Here is a 25952-nt window from a genome sequence, read left to right on the forward strand (position 1 = left end):
AACACCCTCGTATCATCTGCTCCATTAACTATCACCATCATCTCCATCAACTTCCGATTCCGTTATGAAACGAGTGACCTTGAAGGCGAGCAAGAGGGAAGACCCCAAGGAGGGACATCACACCAGTTTGACTAGGTATTGTTCAAACCAGGGAGAAGCACAAGGAGTTACCCACTAAAGACCAAAATATGCATGGTTTACTTTTTTGAGATCTAGGCTCTCTTCCTTGCTCAGATATGAGATGAATAATGTTATGATATGAGGTTAATTCCCCACTTGTACGTAAGTGACGTATATAAAAGGAGTTCAGGTAGAACCTTTTGAGTTAAAAAGTTTGGACTCCCGTCTATTGTTTTCATTTGTAACACGTAACAGTAACAGGAGTAGAGACACAAATTCAATATTTGCACTATGGATGGATTAAAACCTCCTGCGGGACTTGATTTACAACATGGAAACTTCTTAGAAAACTGGAGAATATTTCGGCAAAGGTTTGAGTTGTATTCTATAGAAGTAAATAATACCTTCACGCATGCAAATGATGATGATGATGAAATGCATAACCTGGGGAAAATCATGGACAAGTTTGAGGCATACAGCCTTTATTCGGGGCCGTAGCTCTTCTGATAACATTAGGCATTTCATCTGTATCATGTGGTCAGTGGCGAATGATCAGACTCCGGTCGCTGCCATCTCACTTGATGCCAAGAAGGCATTTGATATGGTAGAATGGGATTCACTTTTTAAGATTTTGGAACTGTATGGGTTCGGGAATACTTTTATTGGATGGATTAAGTTACTTTATAGACACAAAGTAGCAGCAGTACAAACAAATGGATTCATTTTAGATTATTTTACTCTGGATAGGGGCAACTGGCGGGTTGCCCTCTTTCCCCATTATTGTTCTGTCTTGCCCTGGAACAATTAGCAGCTGTGATAAGAAAGGAGGATGATTTTCCCGGGGTTGTGGCAGGAGGTGTAGCGCATAAGCTTTTGATATTTTATTATGCGTCTCCGACCCTACTAGATCTATGCCTTGCCTCCACAGAATTATTCATTCCTTTTCTAAGTTTCCAGGATACAGAGTTAATTGGTTTTATATCCAAAGCTTTGGCTCTGACAGCGTATTGACCTGTAACAGCTTTTCAGCCGGGCACCTTCCAGTGGCCCAAGCAGGGAATTAAGTATTTGGGCATTTTATTTCCATCAAGTTTGAGTGATTTAATTAGAGTTAATTTTGACCCTTTAATAAAAAGGTTTGCGAGTGATGTGGATAAGTGGGCTTCTTTACATCTGTCTATGATTGGGAAGGTTAATGTTATAAAAATGAATTGTATTTCAAAATTCAACTACTAACTACAGTCTCTCCCCACTGAAGTTCCCCTCGTTTATTTATTTATTTATTAATTTATTATGACCTTTTCTCAAAAATCAACAAAGGGAGCAGACGTTTCAGCACATTGCTTTCTTCAATGCTCTAGACCCCTTTTCAGTCTGTGGTAATCAACTTTTCACTTTTTTGGCTCTACGCACCTGAAGCTAAATTATTTTGATTAGTTTGAGCGCAATAACTCCAAATTATTACCTTTTCTCCCAGTTTGGAATGCCCAATTCCCACTGCTTAATAGGTCCTCGTGGTGACACGGTTACTCACCTCAATCCGGGTGGTGGAGGACAAGTCTCAGTTGCCTCTGCTTCTGAGACCATCAATCTCATCACGTGGTTCGTTGTGCATGATACTGCGGAGACTCCGCATGTGGAGGCTCATGCTACTCTCCACGATCCATGCACAAATTACCACGCGCCCCATTGAGAGCGAGAACCACTAATCATGACCACAAGGAGGTTACCCCATGTGACTCTAACCTCCCTAGCAACTGGGCCAATTTGGTTGCTTAGGAGACCTGGCTGGAGTCACTAAGCACACCCTGGATTCGAACTCACGACTTCAGGGGTGGTAGTCAGCGTCAATACTCCCTGAGCTACCCAGGCCCCCTCCCCTATCAATATTTGCTGGACAGAGTGGATTGAGAGGGGTGTTGCTACACTTGAAGACATGTACAAAAATGGAGTATTGAGATCTTTTGATAATATTATACAGCAATTTGGGATTCCGAGGTCTCAATTCTTCAGATATTTACAGTTGCGCCATTTATTATGTACCGTCTTTGGAAGTGGTATACAGCCCCCTAAAGTGGCAGACACCCTTAGTGTGGTGATTGCTGCTTTTGGGAAGGGTCACGAAGCATTGGTGCACTATTCTTTGTCTTGGCAACGGAGCTTTATCATCTCTCAAGGGGATATGGGAAAAGGATTTGAACATGGCACTGGAGGATGGGGAGTGGGAAAGGATTCTAAAAAATGTCAAATCTATGTCCAGAGATGCTAAGGTACATCTTATGCAATTTAAGATCATACATCGTTTCTATTGGACCCCCTCTAGGTTGTATAGACTTGGTTTAATAGATACACATACCTGTTGGAGATGCCAGTTGGAAGATGGGGACATAGCCCATGCCTTTTGGTTCTGTGTGAAGATTCAGGAGTTCTGGTCAGAAGTCCAGAACTTCATCAGTGAGGCCTTGGACACCTGACATTACTCTCTGCCCAAGACTGTGTATTTTGGGGGATGGGACAGTCATTTATATCAATGACAAATATATAAAAAAGTGGGTTCTATCCAGTGTGATGATTGGAAGGAAAATAATTCTTAGGGGTTGGAAGGCAGCTGGTTCTCGCTCCTTTCAGGAGCGATGCACCGAACTGGGCAAGGTGGTGGCTTTCGAGGAAATGAATAATAGAGATATAAAAGATTTCATGTATTTATGTTCTGTTTGTCCTAATTTAGTACATTTTTTCATGTGTTGAATCAATTAAAAATGTTAATGACAAACAAATAATGCGTTGGACAGTTCTTAACTCAATTCCAGTGATTTCTGCAATCTACTTAGTTGATTTCTTTCCTTGATGCAGGCCAATAATTTGCCCCTTCTGAAACACAGTAACATGTTTTCCACGACCATGGGACATGTCGTCCAACATGGTTGTTTAAGAAATGAGAAGCTACACACTGCATCAGTTAGGGTTAAAATAATTGTTGTCAGCTAAACATATTAATCACTTCAATAATGATCCCATCATAGGCTCTTAAGCATCTGCTTATTTAAATTCAAACGGGGATATTTTTTTTTTTTTTTTTTTTTTTGCCAGGCAGTGTATTTGAAATTTATATTATTGTTAAAAAAGTAAAATGCTATGATATGAGATTAAAGATTTAATGATATGACTGGTGGTCACTTGACAGGAAGTGTCTGTTCCACCTCACTACAGACTCTAAACAACTCATTCTGGCAGAGGGTTTCACACATGCAGACTGTTTTGCTGAGATTTCTCTCTCTTCACACACACTTGCCGATACAAAATGTTGGAGGGGTGTCACACATACAAACTCACCGCAACTATCTTTCACTGATTCCCGGTCACGTAGAAATTGCCAAAATTACAACAGAAGTATGGCGTGAGCATAAACAATTGTAAAAGAGTTATTTAGGAAGCGATTCATGGTATATCTTACATTATGAAAGCGTGTGATTGTGTATTTATCCCCTCGAGGCTTGCCATAGAATGCATATATCCAAAACATTCTGTGTATGTCCATGAGTAAAGAAATTACATTCAATAAAATCAGATTGTTGTGCATACACTTTCTGATTTCATTAGTCATATTTGTAGAGAGAAATGTGAAAAAAAGCTTGGTTACAGAATCACTATGGATTTCAATCAGCGTTTGATGATATGCAGCTGAGTGCTACTGCAGATGAAAACATTGAGATCAGCTTAATGTCTTGACAGTTCTTCAATAAAAAGAAGCTCATTGGTCACTTGAGAACACAAGAGCTGCCCTGGCGACAGAGCAATTTTTTTTCTGTCATGATCCTTTTCTCTGTTGCTGATTAACAGAAAAGTGATTAAGGACCTCCCACTGGCAGACACTAATGCGTACTTCGTCTCCCTTCGCCTGGACGGTTAATATGTTAATGAAGCTCACACCTGAAAATCACTGGAAAAATCGGCTTGTGTGATGCCGGCTTTACCTGTGATCAGATCGATGATCATCATGTGTCCTGGATTGTGGAGTCCGATACTATTGGTTTCTATTGCTACTGAAATACTTACTTTTTGGGATTATCACAGCACGTTTGGATTATTGCATTTTAGATTGGAAGAACACTACTGAACACTCTGAACTTAAACTTGGACTCTCAAGAAATGTTTGGATATTGTAAAGAGCCTTTACTCCTTTTACAGACATTTGTATATATATTGTAGTTTTTACAGTATATAGAATATACACCGATGAGCCAAAACATTATGACCACTCACAGGTGAAGCGAATAATGTTGATCATCTCCTAACAAGGCCATACGTCATGGTCTGGGTAGATTAGATGTTAAGCGAACAATCAGATCTTGTAGTTAACGTGTTGAATGCAGGAGAAATGGGCAGGAGTAAAGACCTGAGCAACTTTGACAAGGGCCAAATTGTTATGGCCAGTCCACTGGGTCAGAGCATCTCTGAAACGGCAAGGCTTCTGGGGTGCTCCTGGTGAGCAGTACCTACTGACAGTGGTCCAAGGAGGCACAAACCACAAACCGGCAACAGGGTGTTGGGCGCCCAAGGCTCATCGATGCGTGAGGGCAACAAATGCTATCCTGTCTGGTCTGAACCGACAGAATGTCTACTGTGGCACTAGTCAGAAAATGTTAATGATGGTTACTGGAGGATTGTGCCATAACACACCTACTGCGTATGGGGCTGTGTAGCAGACCTGTCAGAGTGCCGATGATGACCCCTGTCCACCATCGAAAGTGCCTACAATGGGAACTGTAACTGGACTTTGAAGCAGTGGAGGAAGGTCCACAGATCCACTGTAGGAAGACAACAAGCTGGTGGAGGGAGTGCGATGCACTTAGCAGTTTTCTGCTGGGAAACCCTGGGTCCAACCATTCATGTGGACGTCAATTTGACACGTGTCACCTACCTAAACGTATCTACGTTGCAGACCAGGTACACCCCTTCATGGCAACAGTATTCCCTGATGGCAGTGGCCTCTTTCAGCAGGATAATGCATCCCACCACACTGAACACATTGTTCAGGAATGGTGTGAGGAACACGATGAAGAGTTCAAGGTGTTGTCTTGGCCTCCAAATTCCCCAGATTTCAATCCAATTGAGCATCTGTGGGATGTGCTGGTCCAACAAGTCTGATCCACGCTGACTCCACCTCGCAACTTACACGACTTGAAGGATCTGCTGCTAATGTCTTGGTGCCAGATTCCACAGAACACCTTCAGGGGTCTTGTAGAGTCCATGCCTCGGCGGGTAGGCACTGTTTTGGCGGCACGCGGAGGACCAACAGAATATTAGGCAGTTGGTCATAATGTTTTGGCTCATCAGTGTATGTAGACCCACTTTTTATCTTGAGTATCACAACCTATGCAGCTACTCGTTACATATCAAAAACGTTTTAACTTTTGGCCATGGTCTGAAAATTTTAGGAAGATCCAATAAATGCTCTAGGAGATCGAAAGAGTAGGTTTTTAATGAAATTCCTACACATGAGAATTGATATCATTGAACTCTACATGACTCAAGGAATCTAAGGACATGAGAAGCTAAATTGCTCAAAAGTTGTAAGCATTTTTGTACATGTTATTATATCTTTTGACCACTAGCTCGCACTGTCACTACAGTTCTACAGTTCTCAGGTAGCTTTTGGGCATGATCAATTGGGCATGTATCAATTCACATACCAAGTTTCATGTTTGGCTCGTTAGTGATGCCAAACGCCTCTGCTTGAATAGGCGGCTGCAGTCAAGGAAGGTGAATAAGTGCTGTCAATTCAGACAGTTCTCACTTCTTGTAGTGGATCAGCCTCCTATGAGATCAAAGGCAGATATTGTTCGATTCGCATTTATGTGCTTTGTTGCTGATAAAGTGGATTTAATTAAAATGTTGTTGCTTTTGAATGAAAATGAATATGATGAATAAGACACCCAATGTACCTGTTCTTTAATTCCCCTCCAAAAGCTGCCTTTTTTGTATCTACTGTTTATAAAAAAATAAAAAAAAAACAAGAATTTCAGATATTTTAGAAATATTATAATCACAGATCCCATACAGATATCGCACTGTCAAAGTTTTGAGACTATTCACACACACATAAAACACATAAACAGGATATCAGAGTGTATTTTTATTTTTTTTCTCCCAATTTGGAATGCCCAATTCCCAATGTGCTTTCAAGTCCTCGTGGTCGTGTAGTGATTCGCCTCAGTCTGGGTGGCGGAGTACAAATCCCAGTTGCCTCCACGCTTGAGATCGTCAACCCGCGCATCTTATCACGTGGCTTGAGCACGTTGCCACGGAGACATAGCGCGTGTGGAGGCTTCACGCCATCCACCGCGGCAACCACGCTCAACTCACCACGCGCCCCACCGAGAACGAACCACATTATAGCGATCACGAGGAGGTTACCCCATGTGACTCTACCCTCCCTAGCAACCGGGCCAATTTGGTTGCTTAGGAGACCTGGCTGGAGTCACTCAGCACGCCCTGGGATTCGAACTAGCGAACTCCAGGGATGGTAGCCAGCGTCTTTACCACTGAGCTACCCAAGCCCCCCGGATATCAGAGTTTTAAAAAAAATCCAACGTTATGGAAGATAACAAAACATCACGGTTGTTTAAGCCACTCCCATCAAACCTCCAGATAGTGCGGCTAATAGAAAGCAACTGCATCACCTGGCTCTAAAAGCTGTGGCTGCCTCGCTGTCGTGAGAGTATTTTGGCCCATGTCTGAATGACATCACAGCAAGTCGGACATCATTTCCAACCAGCATGCACCTGCCCCTGATCACAGGTGATCGGTTCTGCACAGAAGTTGCTCATCTTAAATGAGCCTAATGATTTGCCCATGTGTTTGTAAAATACATAATTTTACGACAAAATTCAAAATGGCCGTCATGCAATGGCTAAGCTAGGAACACTGGGTGTCATTTGACTCGGTATGTCCCAAGGAATTTAAAGAGACCAAGCTCATGTTTTTTTTAACTAAACTATTCAGAAGTTATAAGTAGGGATGAGCATTACAGAGTAATTTTCCAGTCGAATACTCTAACCCACAAAAAAAAAAAAAAAAAAGTCTGATTACTCGTAAATTAAAATGTAAGGTAAAACAAAAAGTATGACATGTGAAACTCATATTTATGTTTATTTATATATAAATGTATATATTTTATTCACAAAAATTACCAAGAATAGTTTGAAAATGAGCTAACTTCAGGTATGCTTTTCTTTTGGGAAAAAAACTGAAATACAAAATATGCAATAATAAAAATAAATAAATAAATAAATAAATAAATAAACATTTACACTCACCCAGAGCTTACACAGAAATCTATACTGGCAAAAACAAGTGGTGAAAGTTCACTTTTATTTTTTGAAAATGGGCTCTGCTGGTGTTCAGACATTTCAGGCACATACAGATTTTATAAATTCTTTGTACTGCTTTGCATTTTCTTTCCATCATATGCATCTGTTGGTATGCATGGCTTTAATAAGAACTGAGTGCCAGCAGTAGCATTTAATAAAAATGAAAATACTACAAGAATTGCCACACTTGGCATTGCCTGAAAGTACACGCATTATCTTTCAACTAACACCTCAACGAAAAGTCATCCACAGCACCCCCTAGTGGACTTAATTGTAGCTGCAAGATTTTGTGAGAGATTCACCATTGGTGAGGGAAAGTACAGTATAATTAATTGTTGCTTACGGCAAGCAAATGTGCAAGCGGAAATCAATTTGCAATATTTAAGTTGTGTTTTTAATAGTTGACTAATTGGTGAAGAATGAGTACTCGATTAGTTGATTACTTGTGCACATCCCTAGTTAAAAGCAAAATGTTTTTTCAGATTTCTTGACCAGACTGTCCCAAAACTGCTCAGGTATCCTCAGGACATGATGGCATACACTAAGTTTCGTTTCATAACACCAAAGCATTGCCAATAAATAGCTTCTCTTTGCTGTGCTTGCCAATAAATGCGTTAATGTGTTATACAAGAACGATTTGGTCAATCATAAAGATTTTAAAAACTTTTTGATCTTCATTGTCAATAGATCTGGTGATGAACTGATAACAATCTAGGAGCTAGAGGAATGTTTAGACTCTCACCTAATAGTGTGCCAAATTTATGAACTTTTTACCATAAGGTTCTTTTTTCTCCCAGCCACAAACTGCATAATAATAATAATAATAATAATAATAAATACAACTGCAAGCAGCAATTATCAGGGTCCATGGATATGTTCGAAAACATTACCAAAATAGCCAAATTTTAAAAGAATATATCCTATGGATACAGTTGTTTTAGTGTCAAATTTCAACTTCTATGATCACAGTTGATCACAATTAATATATATATATATATTTTTTTTTTTTTTTTTTTTTACCAAAGCACCCCTTGGAAATTGATTTGGCTTTGAGAAAAACACATTACATCTCCTCCAAAACATCTGTGTACATAAAACACACAAAAAGTTTGAGACGGCATGAGAGTAAATGATTAGAGAATTATTAATTTTGGGTGAACCATCCCTTTAAATGTTATGTTGTGTGTGGACGTTTGTTCTATCATCATGTGTTCCAGCTGGATAAGGCCTGTGAGGCCAGACTCAACCTCGAGGAAACAATAGCCCCTCTGTTTATTCTAATGATGTGACTGTTTGGAGCTATGAGAGTCATTTGACCAAGCCAAAAGTGCGTTTCCACCTGGTATTAAGATGTGTTTTCCTAACCCTCCGATCAAAAACGGTCAGCCGGGACACATTGCTGTTTTCAACTGGTATTAACATGTGACTCAGATGCGTCTCCACTCACTTGTGATCGGGTTTCATCAGGACCATCCCCTCTTATTTCGTCACACACTACATCACTTTCGTGGGAGGGTCAAGTGCCGTGCACAAATACTACGTCAGTCTCTCACTGCGTGTTAATGTGAGGCAGATTAAAGTTGTTCTGTGAAGTGTGTTTAATATATCTGAATGGGCTTTTCCAACTTTTTACATTGAATGGATGAAGCCATGTTATGCATTTTACAAAAGAATGAGAAAGGAGGCAAATGAAAAGGATAAGAAGGGCAGTTGCTTTTGCCTATGCTGTGCTAGCCTCAATATTCATTGAGTATTAAGCAACACACATACACGTTTTATAAACATTAACCAACAGCCTGTTATCCTCTCATTGAACCAGTCACCTCTAAGTTTATTTGTTTACTTATTGTTTCTTATTGGTCATCAACAGATTTACCAATATCATTGTGGGTTGAGCTGGCAGTGGGCATGATGCATGTGTGCTACAGAACTCCAGGATTTTTCGAGGTGGCAAAGAGTGGCACACTTTTCCCATCGGGGAGTGACACTGTACTACTTAACATATTTTCTTTTTTGAATTGCATCTAATTTTATACCTCAACATGTCCTTTTTATTATTTTTTACATTTAGGACACACAGGACAATGAAGGAACGTAGGTGCCCATTGTGCATCTCGGTGACCCTGCATACCCTATCATGAACCTGTTGATGAAAGACTTTCTAGCAGTGCCGGCCCTGCCTTTTAAGCGACATATGCGGCTGCATAGGGCTCCCGTGGCCACCAGGGTCCCCCTACCACGGGTTCAGTATAGCCAAATAATTATTTGCAATAAGTGTAAAAAGCACTGGGCACACAGCCCAGATATGCACGCAGTAGTCTGAGGGAACCTATCAAAACTATTACAAATTCTGCATACAATTCAAAGAAAAGACATGCAGAGATAAGTATGTGAATTTGGCCCACCTTGGCCTAAGATATGATGTAGCGACATTAGTAAGACAGCTGATTAGTTGCATGGGCGAACCGGGTTCAAGTCCACCTTTTGCCCATTATAGTTCCATGTAAGCAAAGACAGACAGTGGCTGTACATGCCATCAGAAAGTCATTTATTTTAAACAAAAATTAAGACAAAAGGTGTAAATAAAGTGTCTAAGGGGAGTGTGATTTCACTCCAAGTAATCGCAGTGTTCTTTTTGTGATTGGGGGCTCACTAAACGTTGAGCAGTGTAGAGAAGGGGGTCAGATGGGCGCACGCACGCCTTTCCCGGTCTGAAATGTGCGATTGGTGGCTTTTCCCAGCGGCTTGGCATCTCACAGGCATGCGGAAACAAGGGTCATGGCGGTGACTCGGTTACCCATTTCCTGGACCTGAAGAGACCGCTCTAAAGCCTTGTTTGGTATTTAAAGACAGCAGTGACATGGTACTATTACATGACACATCAGGAGTGTTTCTTTCCACAGCCAGCGATGTAGTTGAGTTCAGTCACAATACTTATACTACATATGTAAAGGTAGCCAGCTGGTATGTGAGTAGGACTGGTGATACTGGTGTCGTGACCAGGATGGGAGTGAGTTTTAGGAAGGTGAGTGTAACAGTAGCCAGCTGGTACGTGCTAGGTGTGCAGTGTGTCAACCTCACTCTCCTGGCCTTAAGAAACACACTAGCGACTGAGGCTAGATGCCATGGCTTTATAGCCTCCTTGCTAGCACGTCCAACTCCCATGCCGGGGATCGCCCATTCGAATCCTGCTCGGGGTGGGTCAAGTAGGACTGGTGACACAAACACTGATGTTGTTAGATTATATACTGTTACTTATAGGTACTTATCTACCTTAATTTGGTCATTTAATTATTTTTTTATTCATTTGCACATAACTTCATTAAATATATTTATTCATTTGTGCATGTGATATGTTTTTGTTTGTTTAAAAAATGATACTTCAGAGATACTTCTGAAGTAGATCCCTGTGCAGATAAACTACAGTTTATGCATTTTTAAGCTTTATGCTTTTGAATAAATAGTTTACAGTATTTGCACAATTTAAAATTACTTAGTTACTGATGTTTCTCCACTTGGGTGCAGGAAGTGGAGAAGCCAGCAGAACTCAATGCACTTGACATTCCAATGGCTTTGGAGAGAGCAGAACAACGGCAGCATGATAGAAATGTGCAGTACTTAGAGACTGTTAACCTGTAGTTATTTTACTATGTGCTAATTTTTTGTCGCATTGTTGCTCATCTGTTAGTTTGAAAGTTGTCCTGGGAATTTCTGTCTTTGTCAGAAATAAATGTTTAACTTTTTTAATCAAGTATTTAAAAAATATACAACCAATAATTTAAGTTGAAATCGGCTGTAAGATCATAAACAGTTTTACTGAAAATGATGGCATATGCGGTACAAAACATTATGATTTGTTGTTGATCATTTTCAACTGATGCTCTCATGACTTCCACAGGTCATTCTTGCAATTTTGACAAACCTAATCTATGTTAGCCAGAAAGATAATGTTAGCTTTAGTAATATTCTTAAAGCACTTGCACTAATTGTTGGAAAAAACATATTATAATCTCCCTGCTCTATTATTTTTAGTCACTTAGATGTTTAATGTACCATAGTACAAATGTCTCACAGCTTTATAATGATGTAATTACTATGTTTCCAAATTGTTACAGGGATATAACCAGTTAAATTGTTGGCTGAAACTTACTTTTTAACGTAAGGGCATAAAATTCAAATTGTGTTTCTGGGTCAAAGTGACTCCTGGAGCACTTCACATAAAAATGATTACCAAAATCTGATTTTTACTAAGGGCTAGTGGCAGTTATGTAAAAGCATCACTTTCTTGTGTCAAGGCAATAAAAAACTACTACTGGAAATTGTTTATTGCTTTTTCCATTTTGGATTGCAATATCCATTACGAGCATTTACCAATGAATGAATATAACTGTATTTTGTATAATTGGTCAATGTATAGAACAATAGCAAGGGGAGTTTACAATTCGAAGTTGTCATGACCATTAATGATAATCTTCTACATAAAGACATAAAAATAGGTCTTTAACTTAAATCCTCTTTGACAGGATTTAAACTTTTAGTGTTCAGTATGGTGTATGAGACACCACAAGCCCCACTTGTTAAATGGGGTACTCTGGTAATTAGTTCCTATTGTTTTAAATGTCCTGCACAAAGTATAGGTTTTTACTTTGAGAATTTTATGCTGACTGCTTATAAATAACTCAAGCTTCATAAGAACAAATTATTATAGAATTACTCTTATCTTTTACATACATCAATGAGCCAAAACATAATGACCACTCACAGGTGAAGCGAATAACGTTGATCATCTCCTAACAAGGCCATATGTCAAGGTCTGGGTAGATTAGATGGTAAGCGAACAATCAGTTCTCATAGACAACATGTTGAATGCAGGAGAAATGTGCAGGAGTAAAGGCCTGACCGACTTTGACAAGGGCCAGATTGTTATAGCCAGACAACTGGGTCAGAGCATCTCTGAAACGTCAAGGCTTGTAGGGTGCTCCCGGTCAACAGTAGTGAATACCTACCGGCAGTGGTCCGAGGATGGACAAACCACAAACCGGCAAGAGGTTGTTGGGCGCCCAAGGCTCATTGATGTGCAAGGGCAACAAAGGCTAACCCATCCGGTCCGAACTGACAGAAGGTCTACTGTGGCACGAGTAATAGAAAATTTTAATGATGGTTACGGGAGGAATGTGCCACAACACACAGTGCATCACGCCCTGCTGCGTATGGGGCTGTGCAGCCGCAGACCAGTCAGAGTACCCATGATGACCCCTGTCCGACATCGAAAGCACCTTAAATGGGCACGCAAAGGTCAGAACTGCACCTTGGAGCAATGGAAGAAGGTCACCTGGTCCAGCAAATCCCGTTTTCCCATATCATGTGGACGGCTGTGTACATGTGCGTCATTTACCTGGGGAAGTGATGGCACCAGGATGTACTGTTGTAGTGCTCTCATAGTACAGGCAAGACATTGAGTTTTGTTATGGGAAGGGCAGCTTTTGGACTTCTATACACAATATATGATTATATCTATTACACTGATGGAGTACTTAATAGTTTGGTATGAGCTCAAGTCATGCAAGATTATATAACGCAATTGGAAAAGGGGAGACAATTCACTATGGTTTCATGGAATGTTAAAGGCCTGAATCAGCCAGTAAAAAGGGGAAAGGTATTGGCACATTTAAAATCACTATCTAGTGACATAGTTTTTCTTCAGGAAACCTTAACAAAAATGAATATATTAAGCTAAGATGTAGATGGATTGGTCAAAACTTATGCTACATGCGCATTCAGATCAAGGTGTGGCCATATTATTCAGGAAGGGTACACCATTTATCCACAAGTCAGTGGTTGTAGATAAAGAGGGCAGGTATCTAATATTGGTAGGGGAACTGTACTCACTGCCCATTACACTGGTTAATATATATGGACCTAACTCAGACTCACCCTCATTTTATAGACATGTCCTTGCTCAAATTCCTGACATTTCACAGACTAACTTACTCAAAGGGTGATCTGAATCTAGTTTTGGACACATATTTGAACCACTCATCATCTCGCAGAGCGTCGCCTTCAAATTCCAGCATTTTCCTGAAAGAATTTTTACAATATTCTAATTTCTTTGATATTTTATGGATTTTTTACCCACAGGAAAAAGCTTACTCCTTTCATTCTAATGTTCATAATGTATATATGCAAATCGACTATTATTTGGTGGATGCTAAATTACTGACACACGCAAGTACGGTCAAGAAGGCCTTCGATCAGCTGGAGTGGCCTTATCTCATTTTAGCCTGGAGAAGATATGGTGTTGGTGAAAGTTTTGAGAAATGGCTAAAAATTATTTATCATAGGCCGTGTGCATGAATTTTCACTAATAAAATGCTTTCTCCTTTATTTCAGTTACATAGAGGCACCAGACAGGGCTGTTCTCGGTCTCCTTTACTTTTTGCCTTTGCCTTTGAGCCTCTTGCACAAACCATTCGGGCTGACCCCAACATACATGGATATGGCACGAAGGATACATTAGATAAAATCTCATTATATGCAGATGATATCCTGTTGTATGTCACCAAACCTCAATCCACTATCCCAGTCATCTTAAAAACGATTTCTCATTTTGGTACATTCTCAGGGTACAGGACTAACTGCTCTAAGAGTGAACTACTGCCTATAATGCTTTGAGACTTGTCTGATCTGAGAAACTTCCCTTTCAAAATAACTCTTCATAACTTTACATCCTTAGGAATAAATGTTATGAAGGATTTCCAGTCATTATATAAAGCCAATTTCCCTCCTCTAGTGGCCAAACTGCAAAATAACATCCAGTTTTGGAGGTCACTTCCTATTTCCCTAGCTGGAAGGGTCAATGCGATAAAAAATGTCTTTCTTCCTCCAATTCTCTATCTCTTCCCCATATTTCTGCCTAAGATTTTCTTCAAGCAGCTTGACTCGATTATTGTTCCTTTTTTGTGGGACTATTAGGCCCACAGAATTAGCAAAGCCCACCTTTGTAAATCCAAAACAGATGGTGGTATGGCCCTTCCAAACTTTTCTCTTTATTACTATGCTTCCGCTCTTCACACAATCATAATGTGGCTACTACTACACATTCCACTTGGATTAAATTGGAAAGAGAGGAGTGTACTCCCCATGACATTGGTGAGTTGATCTTATCACCTTCATACAGTTGAAGTCAGAAGTTTACATACATACATAGCCAAATAAATTTAAACTCAGTTTTTCACAATTCCTGACACATTTCAAACATTCCCTGTCTTAGGTCAGTTAGGATCACTACTTTATTTTAAGAATGTGAAATGTCAGAATAGTAGAGGGAATTATTTATTTCAGCTTTTATTTCTTTCATCACATTCCCAGTGGGTCAGAAATTTACATACACTTTGTTAGTATTTGGTAGCATTGCCTTTAAATTGTTTAACTTGGGTCAAACGTTTTGGTTAGCCTTCCACAAGCTTCTCACAATAAGTTGCTGGAATTTTGGCCCATTCCTCCAAACAGAACTGGTGTAACTGAGTCAGATTTGTAGACGCTTTTTCAGTTCTGCCCACAAATTTTCTATCAGATTGAGGTCAGGGCTTTGTGATGACCACTCCAATACCTTGATTTTGTTGTCCTTAAGCCATTTTGACACAACTTTGGAGGTATGCTTGGGGTCATTGTCCATTTGCGACCAAACTTTAACTTCCTGGCTGATGTCTTGAGATGTTGCTTCAATATATCCACATAATTTTCCTTCCTCATGATGCCATCTATTTTGTGAATAGATTCACAAAATGTTTATTCATGCTTCACGGTTTGGATGGTGTCCTTCAGCTTGCAAGCCTCATCCTTTTTCCTCCAAACATAACAATGGTCATTGTGGCCAAACAGTTTCATTTTTGAACATTTCTCCAAAAAGTAAGATCTTTGTCCCCATGTACACATGCAAACTGTAGTCTGGCATTTTTATGGCGGTTTCGGAGCAGTAGCTTCTTCTTTGCAGAGCAGCCTTTCAGGTTATGTTGATATAGGACTCGTTTTACTGTGGATATTGATACTTGTCTACCTGTTTCCTCCAGCATCTTCACAAGGTCCTTTGCTGTTGTTCTGGGATTGATTTGCACTTTTCACACCAAACTACGTTCATCTCTAGGAGACAGAATGCATCTCCTTCCTGAGCGGTATGATGGCTGCGTGGTCCCATGGTGTTTATACTTGCGTACTATTGTTTGTACAGATGAACCTTCAGGTGTTTGGAAATTGCTCCCAAGGATGAACCAGGCTTGTGGAGGTCCACAACTGTTTTCTGAGGTCTTGGCTGATTTCTTTTGATTTTCCCATTATGTCAAGCAAAGAGGCACTGAGTTTGAAGGTAGGCCTTAAAATACATCCACAGCTAATTGGCTAATTATCTAAAGGCTTGACATCATTTTCTGGAATTTTCCAAGCTGCTTACAGGCACAGTTAACTTAGTGTATGTAAACTTCTGACCCACTGGAATTGTGATATAGTCAATTAAAAGTGAAGCAATCTGTCTGTAAACAATTGTTGGAAAAATTACTTGTCATGCACGAAGTAGATGTCCTAAATGACTTGCCAAAACTATAGTTTGCTAATATTAAATCTGTGGAATGGTTTAAAAAATGAGTTTTAATGACTTCAACATAAGTGTATGTAAACGTCTGACTTCAACTGTAGATAAGTCTGTTTATAATCATAATTGCATAATTCACAGCATAATCCATATTTGGAAACAGATCAAATAAAAATTCAAAATAGTGTCTATATATTTCCTCTTAAAGTTGGAGGGAACCCCTCATTTGTCCCATCAATAATGGACTCTGTTTTTACACAATGGAGAGATTTATGTATTTGCACCATGGGAGACTTTTTTATACATGGGAGTTTTGCCTCTTTTAACCAATTACAGGCACAGTATGGTTTACATAGACACAATTTATTTAGATATTTGCAGAACAGGGATTACGTGAGAAAACACTTGCCTAGTTGTGAAGCGAAACGTGTAAAGTTTGATGAGCTCTTGGGGCTGGATCAGGCACCTGTTATCTCTACTTTATAACTCACTGTTACTTAATACATCCCCTTCTATGGATGGTATAAAAACACTCTGGGAGCAGGAGCTGGGGGAGGAGATAGGTGATGAGCTCTGGGATGATGCATTAGAGAACATACACAAATGCTCCGTTAACTCAAGGCACTGCCTTATTCAATTTAAGATCATTCATCAACTTCACTATGCAAAAACAAAGCTACACAAAATTTTTGTGTGATAAGTGTCAGATTGAGGAAGCAACTCCCCTTCATAGTTATGTTCTTTGCCCTAAGCCACCTCCATTTTGGATGAATATTTTTCATACTCTATTGGACATGTTATGTATCACACTTGCACCCGACCCATGTTTGGTGGTGGTTGGGGTTTCTGATAAACTTTCCTCATTTCAACATTATCAACAACAGCTTCTTTCTTATGCTCTTATTGTGGCAAAGGATGTTATATTATGGTTCTGGAAAAAGTCAGAGATTCCATCTATTAATCTATGTCTGGAAGCAATGGTAAAGCTTTTACATCTGGAATTTTTTTTTTTTCTTTTATTAAACAAATTGGAGCATTTCAATAAGATTTGGCTTCCCCTCCTCCACTATCTTGATAGTGTAAATTGAGCTATTGCACAGCACTGACTACCCCATTATTAAGACATGACATGAAGTCCCAGGGGAGGGGTGGGTGGGAGGGTTGGTTAGTTGTGGGGCAGTTGCTCTGTTCTATGGGTTTTGTTTATTTTGTTCTTTGTATGTCTCATTTTTTTCTTTTCCTTTTTTTGTCTTTAAATTGGAATTGAGGGTGTTCTGTAGCAATGACTGTTTGTCTGATTCCTCAGTAAAAAACATTTAAACACAAATTAAGATTTCTTTCTTCTGGTTGTGCCACTAGTCGTTGCTGCCCTCTTGTTCGGTCTCTATCTGAATCCACTTCAGCCCCATGCCAAGCTGTGTCAATACACAAATTGTCATTACTTTTTAAGGCCCTTCAATATCCCACAAGAAACAAAAGAAAATAATCATTATGTGTACAAAGTAAAAATGTACAATAACCTAAAAAATAAAACATAAAAATCAGCGTACCTTCACTATCAACAGGGTTGGACCCCTTCTGATGTTCCCTCAGTGAAGTGTGACATGTCGTGTCAGCAGAGTCCAAAACAACTCCCACGGAAGTTGAAAATGACAGGCGGACTTTTAAAATTTCGTTGGACTCATAATAAAATAGACATTTTAACCGACCCCTTCCGACCCCCAGTACGCGAGTTTGACATGCTTTATCTTTAGCTAACATCTGAAGTTTCTGTTGGACGGAGTCCTCGGGCCAAACAGAGACGAGACACTTAGTCTCATTTTGAAGTACAACCACGGGCATCCATTTAGATTGCAATCAGTGTCTGTTTTGTTACAACACAGCAAAGTTTGAACCCCTTGATTTGTTGCACTTCCCCATAACATGTCCATGGGCGGCGAGTAGGTGGTGTCTTAAAGCTGTCCGGGATGCATCCAGGACCTATAGACTTTTCTGTTACAAAAGCAATGTGGTCACCTCCACATGTGGTTTCAGTGATCCGATGACAAAATGTTTTGGACCCCATTTCCAACTTTAGTGCTGACCGCCTTTGATCAGATCACCAAAAACTCATCTTAATGGAAACGGGGTCTAAGAGAATCTGCTGCCGCCCAGGGGGCTTAAAGTAGTCTAAATGAGAAAAGACCTCTAAGAATTATGACTAATCTGAAACACTTATGGTACTTGATTATGAACTATGAACATAGTGTCTCAAAAAGTTATAAATGAAAAAGCTCTAATTCATGCTATTTATGTAGTAGAACACCATGTTTGTAAGATTTCTAGAATGATCGGTGTTGCTACTAATCAGAATCTTAGAGATTATGTAAATTCATTTGCATCAGCCTACTATTGTTACCATCGTCAAAGCTAGTTTGAGGTTGGATCCTCAACTAATTTCTGTTATGCTCTCATCTGCCTTTGGAAATGTGGAGAACTTTGTCTTCAGTAAACTCTCTCTTTAAAAAGACTTTGACTCCTGATCTTCATTGTTCATACTGGTGTCTCTAATGAGTCAAGCTGTATTCCCCTACAACATCGTTCAATTAAAAAATAATAATATACTGATTCAGGACTTGTTGACACCAACCTTTTTGTGCCTCTCTATTTTCCTTTTTCAATGCACATAGATCTGGAATACTGATGTCTTCACTCTCCTCTTTAATAATCTCCATCTTTCTCTCATGTAGAATGTGCTGTCACTTGACTTGAAGGATGATGGGAATCTTTCGAACAGAGGAAGCAGAGATCTGCCAAAATCAAAAATTATATAGGTATATTTACAGCAATTAGCACCTCTGAAAGAATAGTTCACCCAAAAATAAAAACTGCCATGACTTAATCACTCTTATATTCTTTCAAACCTGTATGATCTTCTTCCATTAATAGGAGATTTTAGGCAGAATGAGAGCCTCAGTCACCATTCACTTTCACTGCATCTTTTTTTTATTAGATTTTTTACACGGGTTTAGAACAACATATGGGTAAATAAGAGTTTTTATTATTGGGTTTATTTCTGTATTCACTGCAATAAAGAAAACATATGTTCTGTTTTCATGGTTTTACTGTCAACTAATGAACACAATGAGTGTTCAGCATTGCACACACCACTGATACGTTTTAAAACGAAAAAGATTTCCAATACTAGCTCCAAAACGGCTGTCAACAGTTTGTTTAAATTTGTGGGAGAAGTAACTGCATCTTTAAGTTTACAATAGTGAAAACAACCTTTCGATTCAGGCCATACCTTTCCTTAAAGTTCAATGTCAACATTATAATATTCATAATATTATATTATTAAAATACATAGACTCGCATTGACTTGTGATTCAGATGATACCTTTTTAAATGGTCAATGTCATAATATTCTAATACATTTTCTTTAAAGTGGATTGACAACAGCAGCCATGCTTCAGATCATTTGTGATTTTAGGAGCTACTTAAAGTGTTAAAATGCTTCATAAATTATTCTTAGATTAAACTTTTACAAAAAGTAAAAGTTCCAAAAGTGACACGCCCCAAATTTTTAAGAGTTGCTCCTAAATTTCCGCATTACGAGCTACTTTATGCCTTAAGATGTTTTGTGAATATGGGCCCTGGTTTTAAAACGACTTTGTCTCCTACGTACACAAGAGGGTGCAACAAATCAATACAAACCAATCAGCACCATGTGGATAAAATGATAAAGTCAAAAGATTTAGCCAGTTCCTATTCTTAAATATTAAGTAAAGAAGTAAAACGAGAAAAGAAACCCGTCAATATACGCATCTACTATGTTAACTTAATTTTTTTCATTTAATGCAGTTTTATTTACATACCTAACACTTATGCAACGAGACACTGATAAGAAATCAAGTCATAGTCAAGACACAACCGCCAAAGATTTCCACCTCTGGGTGCTGAATATGTCTATTTTCTTTTATGTAGGCATGAGCTAGATGGACATATTTGACCGTTCCGTTGTATCACGCATTTTTTTCTGTGTCCCGTGCAGTAACGATGCATTTGTTTGGACGCTGTGTCAATTTAAAAGGAAATTTAATCTCGAGAAACACCCAAGTTCTGTTTTATTCAATGCACAGCGTCTGTTATTGCCCCAGAATGCAAGTTATCATCTGTGCTTGGCACACATACAAAATCTGAATGCTAAAATGAGCATTTTTATCTTAAATTCAATTCATTTTAACTTGACAGCCTTAAATCACTAGTGCTGCATCCGAAACCGCATACTGTTACAGTATGTACTGTATTTGATGAAGGATGCACTTATCTGCCAGCAAAACAGTCATTCTTTTAGGTATGCATGCGAGTAGTAAAAATAGATGTCAGACATACTTCATCCGGGGACTTTGGCATCGTCTCGTGACCCAAATACATGACGCAATAACAACCGCGAAACTATCTGCTTTGATTTTGTTAAACATGCACCATTCAATGAACAATTATCATGGTATATATAGCACTTACAGCTGAGAAGAGATATCCGCCTCGCGATTCACCGTCGTTCCTTTAAATCCAGTGTTCTGAACATGGAGTCGTCTCAGCTCCCAAGGGATTATGAGATTGTTAAGTGTTCAGTTGATCCACACTTCAAAATCTCGCCAGAAATAGTAGGTCATCCTGGTATTTCTCGCTTACTGGCATACTACAAAGTAGAGAAGTATGAATATTCGGATACAGAATAGGATTTTTTCACCCTCTTTAACGCAACTCACTAATAGGCATTTGTGTGAAGATCTCTCAACATTGTTATTGCAAGATAAATTGAATCAGTGTGCGAGTGTGCGCAGACTGACCGATGCTCCTTACATCAGCTGTACTCAAATATTCTTTAACTTCTTGTTACTTTCTTTTGCAGTTTATTTTCCTCTCTAACTGTATTGCATTTCAACGATACAGATAATGTAGCATAAATACTCTTTAAAAAAGGACACTTCACAATGTACACACATTTGATATTGATGAATCTATTTTTGATGATGACAACATAACACGGGCCACAAAAATATGGTTTTTCTCCCTCTCAATGAGGCGCGTGGTAGGATACGTGGATTGTCGGTCTCAGAAGCAGAGGCAACTGAGACTTGTCCTCCGCCACCCGGATTGAGGCGAGTAACCGTGCCACCACGAGGACCTACTAAGTAGTGGGAATTGGGCATTCCAAATTGGGAGAAAAGGGGATAAAACAAAAAAATAAAAACTTTATTACAAAATAAGGACTATTACTTTTGGGAACCAATTTCTAAAGATTCTTGGAATGTATCTTTACATTTTATTTTGTAATAACCACCAACCAATATTCTCAGAACGTTGCAGGGAGGTTTTTGTCTGACAAACTAATCAGAACTTACACAGAACATTCACTTATGGTTATTTTTAGGTTTCACAACCATTAACTAACATTCCCAAAACGTTGCAGAAAGGTTATATGACGCGCTAGTAAAAACTTAAGTGACAACAGGTTTCAGGCTTCATTTTTCATTCGGTTACGGTTATTTTTAATGCCTAACAATGACTTTATGATTTTAAAACCGCTAAACAGCGTTGAAGTCATTTATTTGGAATAATGTACTTCAATGTTTTTATTTTAATGTCCAGCCCTGTACAGTGCAGTTTTAGAAAAACACCTAGGTACAGTTGTCAGTATTGTAGTACACATCTTACATATCAATTTAAACCATATTATGCTGTTATGATTTGTTTAGATAGTTTTGATGATTAATTAGACTAAACAATGGATCAGAACAAGATGGATTCTTCAATGTTACATTTATATTACCGAAGGAAAAGTCATATTACCACGTGGTAAGAGTATTTTATGGACAAACTTTTTGCTAATGTTTTATATATTTTAACTAAAGTGCTCAAAACACAAACCTTAATCAGGCTCAATCCTGTTGAAGTCACAACAACACATTCTTCTTCATTTTTAACGGCGGATCGAAACATACTAGTGCTTTACCGCCACCTAATGAAGGCATCGACTAAAAACACTACAAAACCTTCGACCTCAGACACCCTAAACTCTGGACCTAGAATTTCTCTTTCTGTTTTTTGATTAACAAATCATGAATGAATGTGTCATCTCTGGGAAATGCCCTGCATAATCCAAATAACAAAACTGGACAGGTAGCTTATTTGCATCACAAGCATTTGTGTTTGAACTTGCGAGCTGTACTGATGAGTTAAATATAACTCATTTTAAAAACAAAGTGGAGATCAGTGCTTGTATTTGGAGGGACATTTTTATCTCAAGTACCATCTTCCAGTGGCAGTCACATCTTGATACATGGGCGTAGAATACGTGGGGGATGCAGGGGACGTGTCCCCCTCAATTTCAATAAAACCAAAGTTTGTCCCCCGCACTTTTTCACGAGGCAAATGTGTTTACGCTGTGTCTTTCATTCAGCAAATGTCTAAATATGTAAATGTAAAAGTTAAAATTCACTGGTCAATCATGTAATTAATTCAATAAAAATAAATTATCGATTGAGAGCCTTAAAAATATATCTTATTTATGTTCGTCTTGATACACCATCAGATGAAGCAGCAGGGTCATTCCTACAAGTACGTTGTATTTATACTGTTTAATTTCACCTGATTACAAGTTTGACTGGCTTGTTAAAAAGAATAAAGTCTATTTATAATGTTACACATTACACACTCTGTGGGCTTAAAAGTTACAATTGAAATAATTGAAATCCTTTTGAACTATTGCACTGTGTCATTTCCTCATGTCCCCAAAACTGCTCATCAAAACATCTTTGACAAAAAGAAATACTAAATCATTGGATTTCTATTTTTTCCCCTGTACATTTAAACGTTTCGTTTTATATTCTCTCACTAACATGTATTCATTTGTGGTAAATGTGTCATTTTAACACTGATAGTGGAGGTTTTTTGTGTTTCCCTTGATTTATTGCGCACCCTGTTATGTCATGATACCATGACCTTTCATTGATGATATACTGTATGTTAGGAAATGACATCACACACACTGGAGGTGGACATCCGCCATTCCGCAAAATTATTTTGAGAGATTTGAAGTTTGTAACTTTTTTGTTTTATTTATGTTTTCCTTTATTTTGTGGTGTTTTGTAGTCATATAAGCATAGCATATCCACACTGTTATGGAAAGATATATGGGAAATTAATACAATTTTAACATTTCAATATATTTATGTTAACAGAAATACAATCATCAATATAAGTTTACAAATATGTTTGGTAGATATGAATCACAGACCATGGAGTAGGTAATTTATCAACTGAATGTCCACCCAGTTATTTTCCACCCTGATGCTGCCCATTTAACTGGATGGACATCTGAATTTTTTATCATATAGATTGACCAGTATGAATAATATAATCTTTAATATGTCCCTGTAATGATGAAACCTGAAGATACTGTAAAATTATATTTTATTTTTCAAAAGTTTCAAAACCAAAATGCCACCAAATTGTAGGAATGACCCAGCAATGAAAGGAATGGCTGATGAAAATTAAGACCTGAGGCTTGTACCATGAAGGCCACTGAATGAACTCAGGGTTTCAGGATTGGTTTCAGGTTGACAATTCAAACCAATCCAATCAGGCTTAATTGGTACCATGATGCAGCTCTTCAACATTCTCTGTCAACTCAGGCTTTAAGATTAGATTACATACTCCTGCATATGAATGAGTGACGTTTGCAGCGCACAACCAATCGTGTGAGAGAACGCGATTCACTCAGCAGGACTGACCTCTCTGCTGAAACTGATGATTATGAAAATAAGAATTTAAATTCATTTAAACTGTGCACAAGACATTGTTTTAAAAATATATATATATAAAAAAAAAGTTAATGCATGTACACTGCTCAAGAGTTCAGCATGAAATCATGAAGACTTAAAACACATAATTTACACAGTACAAGAAATAACTGTAAAATTATGAAGCAATTAAAGACATTTACACAACAAGAAGAAACAGTCAAGAGGACTGCTGCAAACTAATTATTAATGTGATAAAAACTAATTATAAAACAGCTGGTATATCAATGCGTAAGTGAATTCATCTAGGCCCACAACAAGAACACACAGGCTTATTCATTTTATTTCAAATATAAAATCTTTTATATTTATTTGAATTGAAAACTTTATATATCATTAAAAACTATTACAAATAAATATAGGCTACTATTGATTACAAAACGAATAGAGACTATAAAGATGAATATTCTTTTTCAAAATCTACCAGTTAATATATCAAAAAGTGTTTTTAGACAATGGAATAAACTACTTGTAAATATATATGGGATAATAGGAAACCTAGAATTAATTCTTATGTTGTCAAAAATGCTTGGAGAACTAGAATTCCCAAATTTGATAAATTATTATAAAGCTGCCCAAATTCAACCTATATTGAGTTGGATGAATGCAGAATCTAAAGTGAAATGGAGGAAGATGGAAATATATCAAATGGGGGAATCTATTAATATATCCCTGTTCCTACCCAAACAAAGCAACACATTTAAATCAATAGATAATATTTGTATTAATAGTACTTTTAGTCTTTGGTTAGAAAAAAATAATAAAAAAAGATACTTTTAAATTACAAGACATTACTAAAGATCCTGATTTCATGTCAAATAGATTAGATAATTCATTGAAGTTTTGGGCCGATAAACGTGAAAAGATATCACCAACTGCTCACTGATAAAGGAATGGATACCTTTTCAAAGCTAGCAAAAAAACTTCCAAATTCACAATTTATTGAATTATTTACAGGTAAGACGATATTTATTAACAGAAGTTAAAGTAAAAGAAATAAAAAAGGAAATGCATCCATTAATAAATGATATAATACAAATAATCCAATAAAAATGTTAGGAATTTTAAAGAGATATACAGGACACTCTGAATAAAATTATATGTATGTGGGAGGATGAATTAAAAATAAAAATGAGTCAGCAAGACTAAGAAGAAATATCATATAATACATTCCATACTTCTTAATCCAGTGTTTGGAGGGAAAGATACAAATGAGATTTTCTTTTATAACACCTGTTATTCAAAGTAAATACAACAGCTGGTAAAAGGGATTGTTGGAGAAATTGTGGAGAGAAAAAAAGGCTCATTACAGTCAAATTCTATATGAGTGCTCTAAATTGACAAATTATTGGAATGAAGTGATTAGACAGGTTAATTTAATATTTAAGTGCACAATAGAAATACATCCAGAAAACCTTATTTGGGGTAAAATGCCATTGTCCTTAAGAAATAAAGCTGAACAAAATATATTTAGGGTAATCAGAATAGCAGCTTTGAAACAGGTTAAAAAATTTGGCTTAAACCAGAATCCCCAACAATTAGAGAGAAACGATTTTGGAAATATACCAAATGGAGAAAGTAACATTTAAAATGAATAATAAAACTCTGGGATGCGAACACGAATGGGATTTGCTTAAAAATATTATACATTAATTTAGATACATTGTTTTCTTCAGATTCTTGATTTTTGAACAAAATTTGTTAAAATGCGAGGTATGATGTCCTATCTCATTTAATGTTTTAAAAAAGGAGGTGATGCCTTAACTTTCTTTCCACTTTATTTGAAATAAAATATAACATGTAAATTCATGAATTACACATTATTTATAGACTATGTTGTGAATGGTTATTTGATATGGTTATTCAAAATAACATATTTTAAAATATTTAAAATAACAATCTCTTTCTTGATGTACAATTTGTACATTGTTTTTAGAAGAAAAAAAAAGCATTTTCCATTCATTTCTTCCATAGGGATTTCATAAAATGTTTCATAACAGAGTTCTAAGCTATAAACCAAACCAA

At 37.8% G+C, this 25952-nt stretch overlaps 1 protein-coding gene across 8 annotated transcripts in view; it reads right to left on the reverse strand.

Annotated features, from left to right (window-relative positions):
• LOC127442891 (gastrula zinc finger protein XlCGF8.2DB-like) overlaps positions 1-25952 on the reverse strand; it is a 295005-nt gene that overhangs the window by 61005 nt on the left and 208048 nt on the right. For 2 of the 8 annotated variants that reach the window (XM_051701221.1, XM_051701227.1), the window contains exons 1-3: positions 21994-22062; positions 20584-20761; positions 18707-18866 (exon numbers count right to left, since the gene is read on the reverse strand). The exons of 5 other annotated variants lie outside the window; for them this stretch is intronic. In XM_051701221.1, the coding sequence (XP_051557181.1) occupies positions 18707-18791 (85 nt within the window). In that variant the 5' untranslated portion in view covers positions 18792-18866; positions 20584-20761; positions 21994-22062. Of the gene's footprint in view, positions 1-18706; positions 18867-20583; positions 20762-21993; positions 22063-25952 lie in introns of those variants that run through there. One more of the 8 variants, XM_051701222.1, reaches the window with a different exon arrangement.

The sequence above is a fragment of the Myxocyprinus asiaticus genome, chromosome 6, assembly GCF_019703515.2.
Source record: "Myxocyprinus asiaticus isolate MX2 ecotype Aquarium Trade chromosome 6, UBuf_Myxa_2, whole genome shotgun sequence".
Taxonomy (NCBI): domain Eukaryota; kingdom Metazoa; phylum Chordata; class Actinopteri; order Cypriniformes; family Catostomidae; genus Myxocyprinus; species Myxocyprinus asiaticus.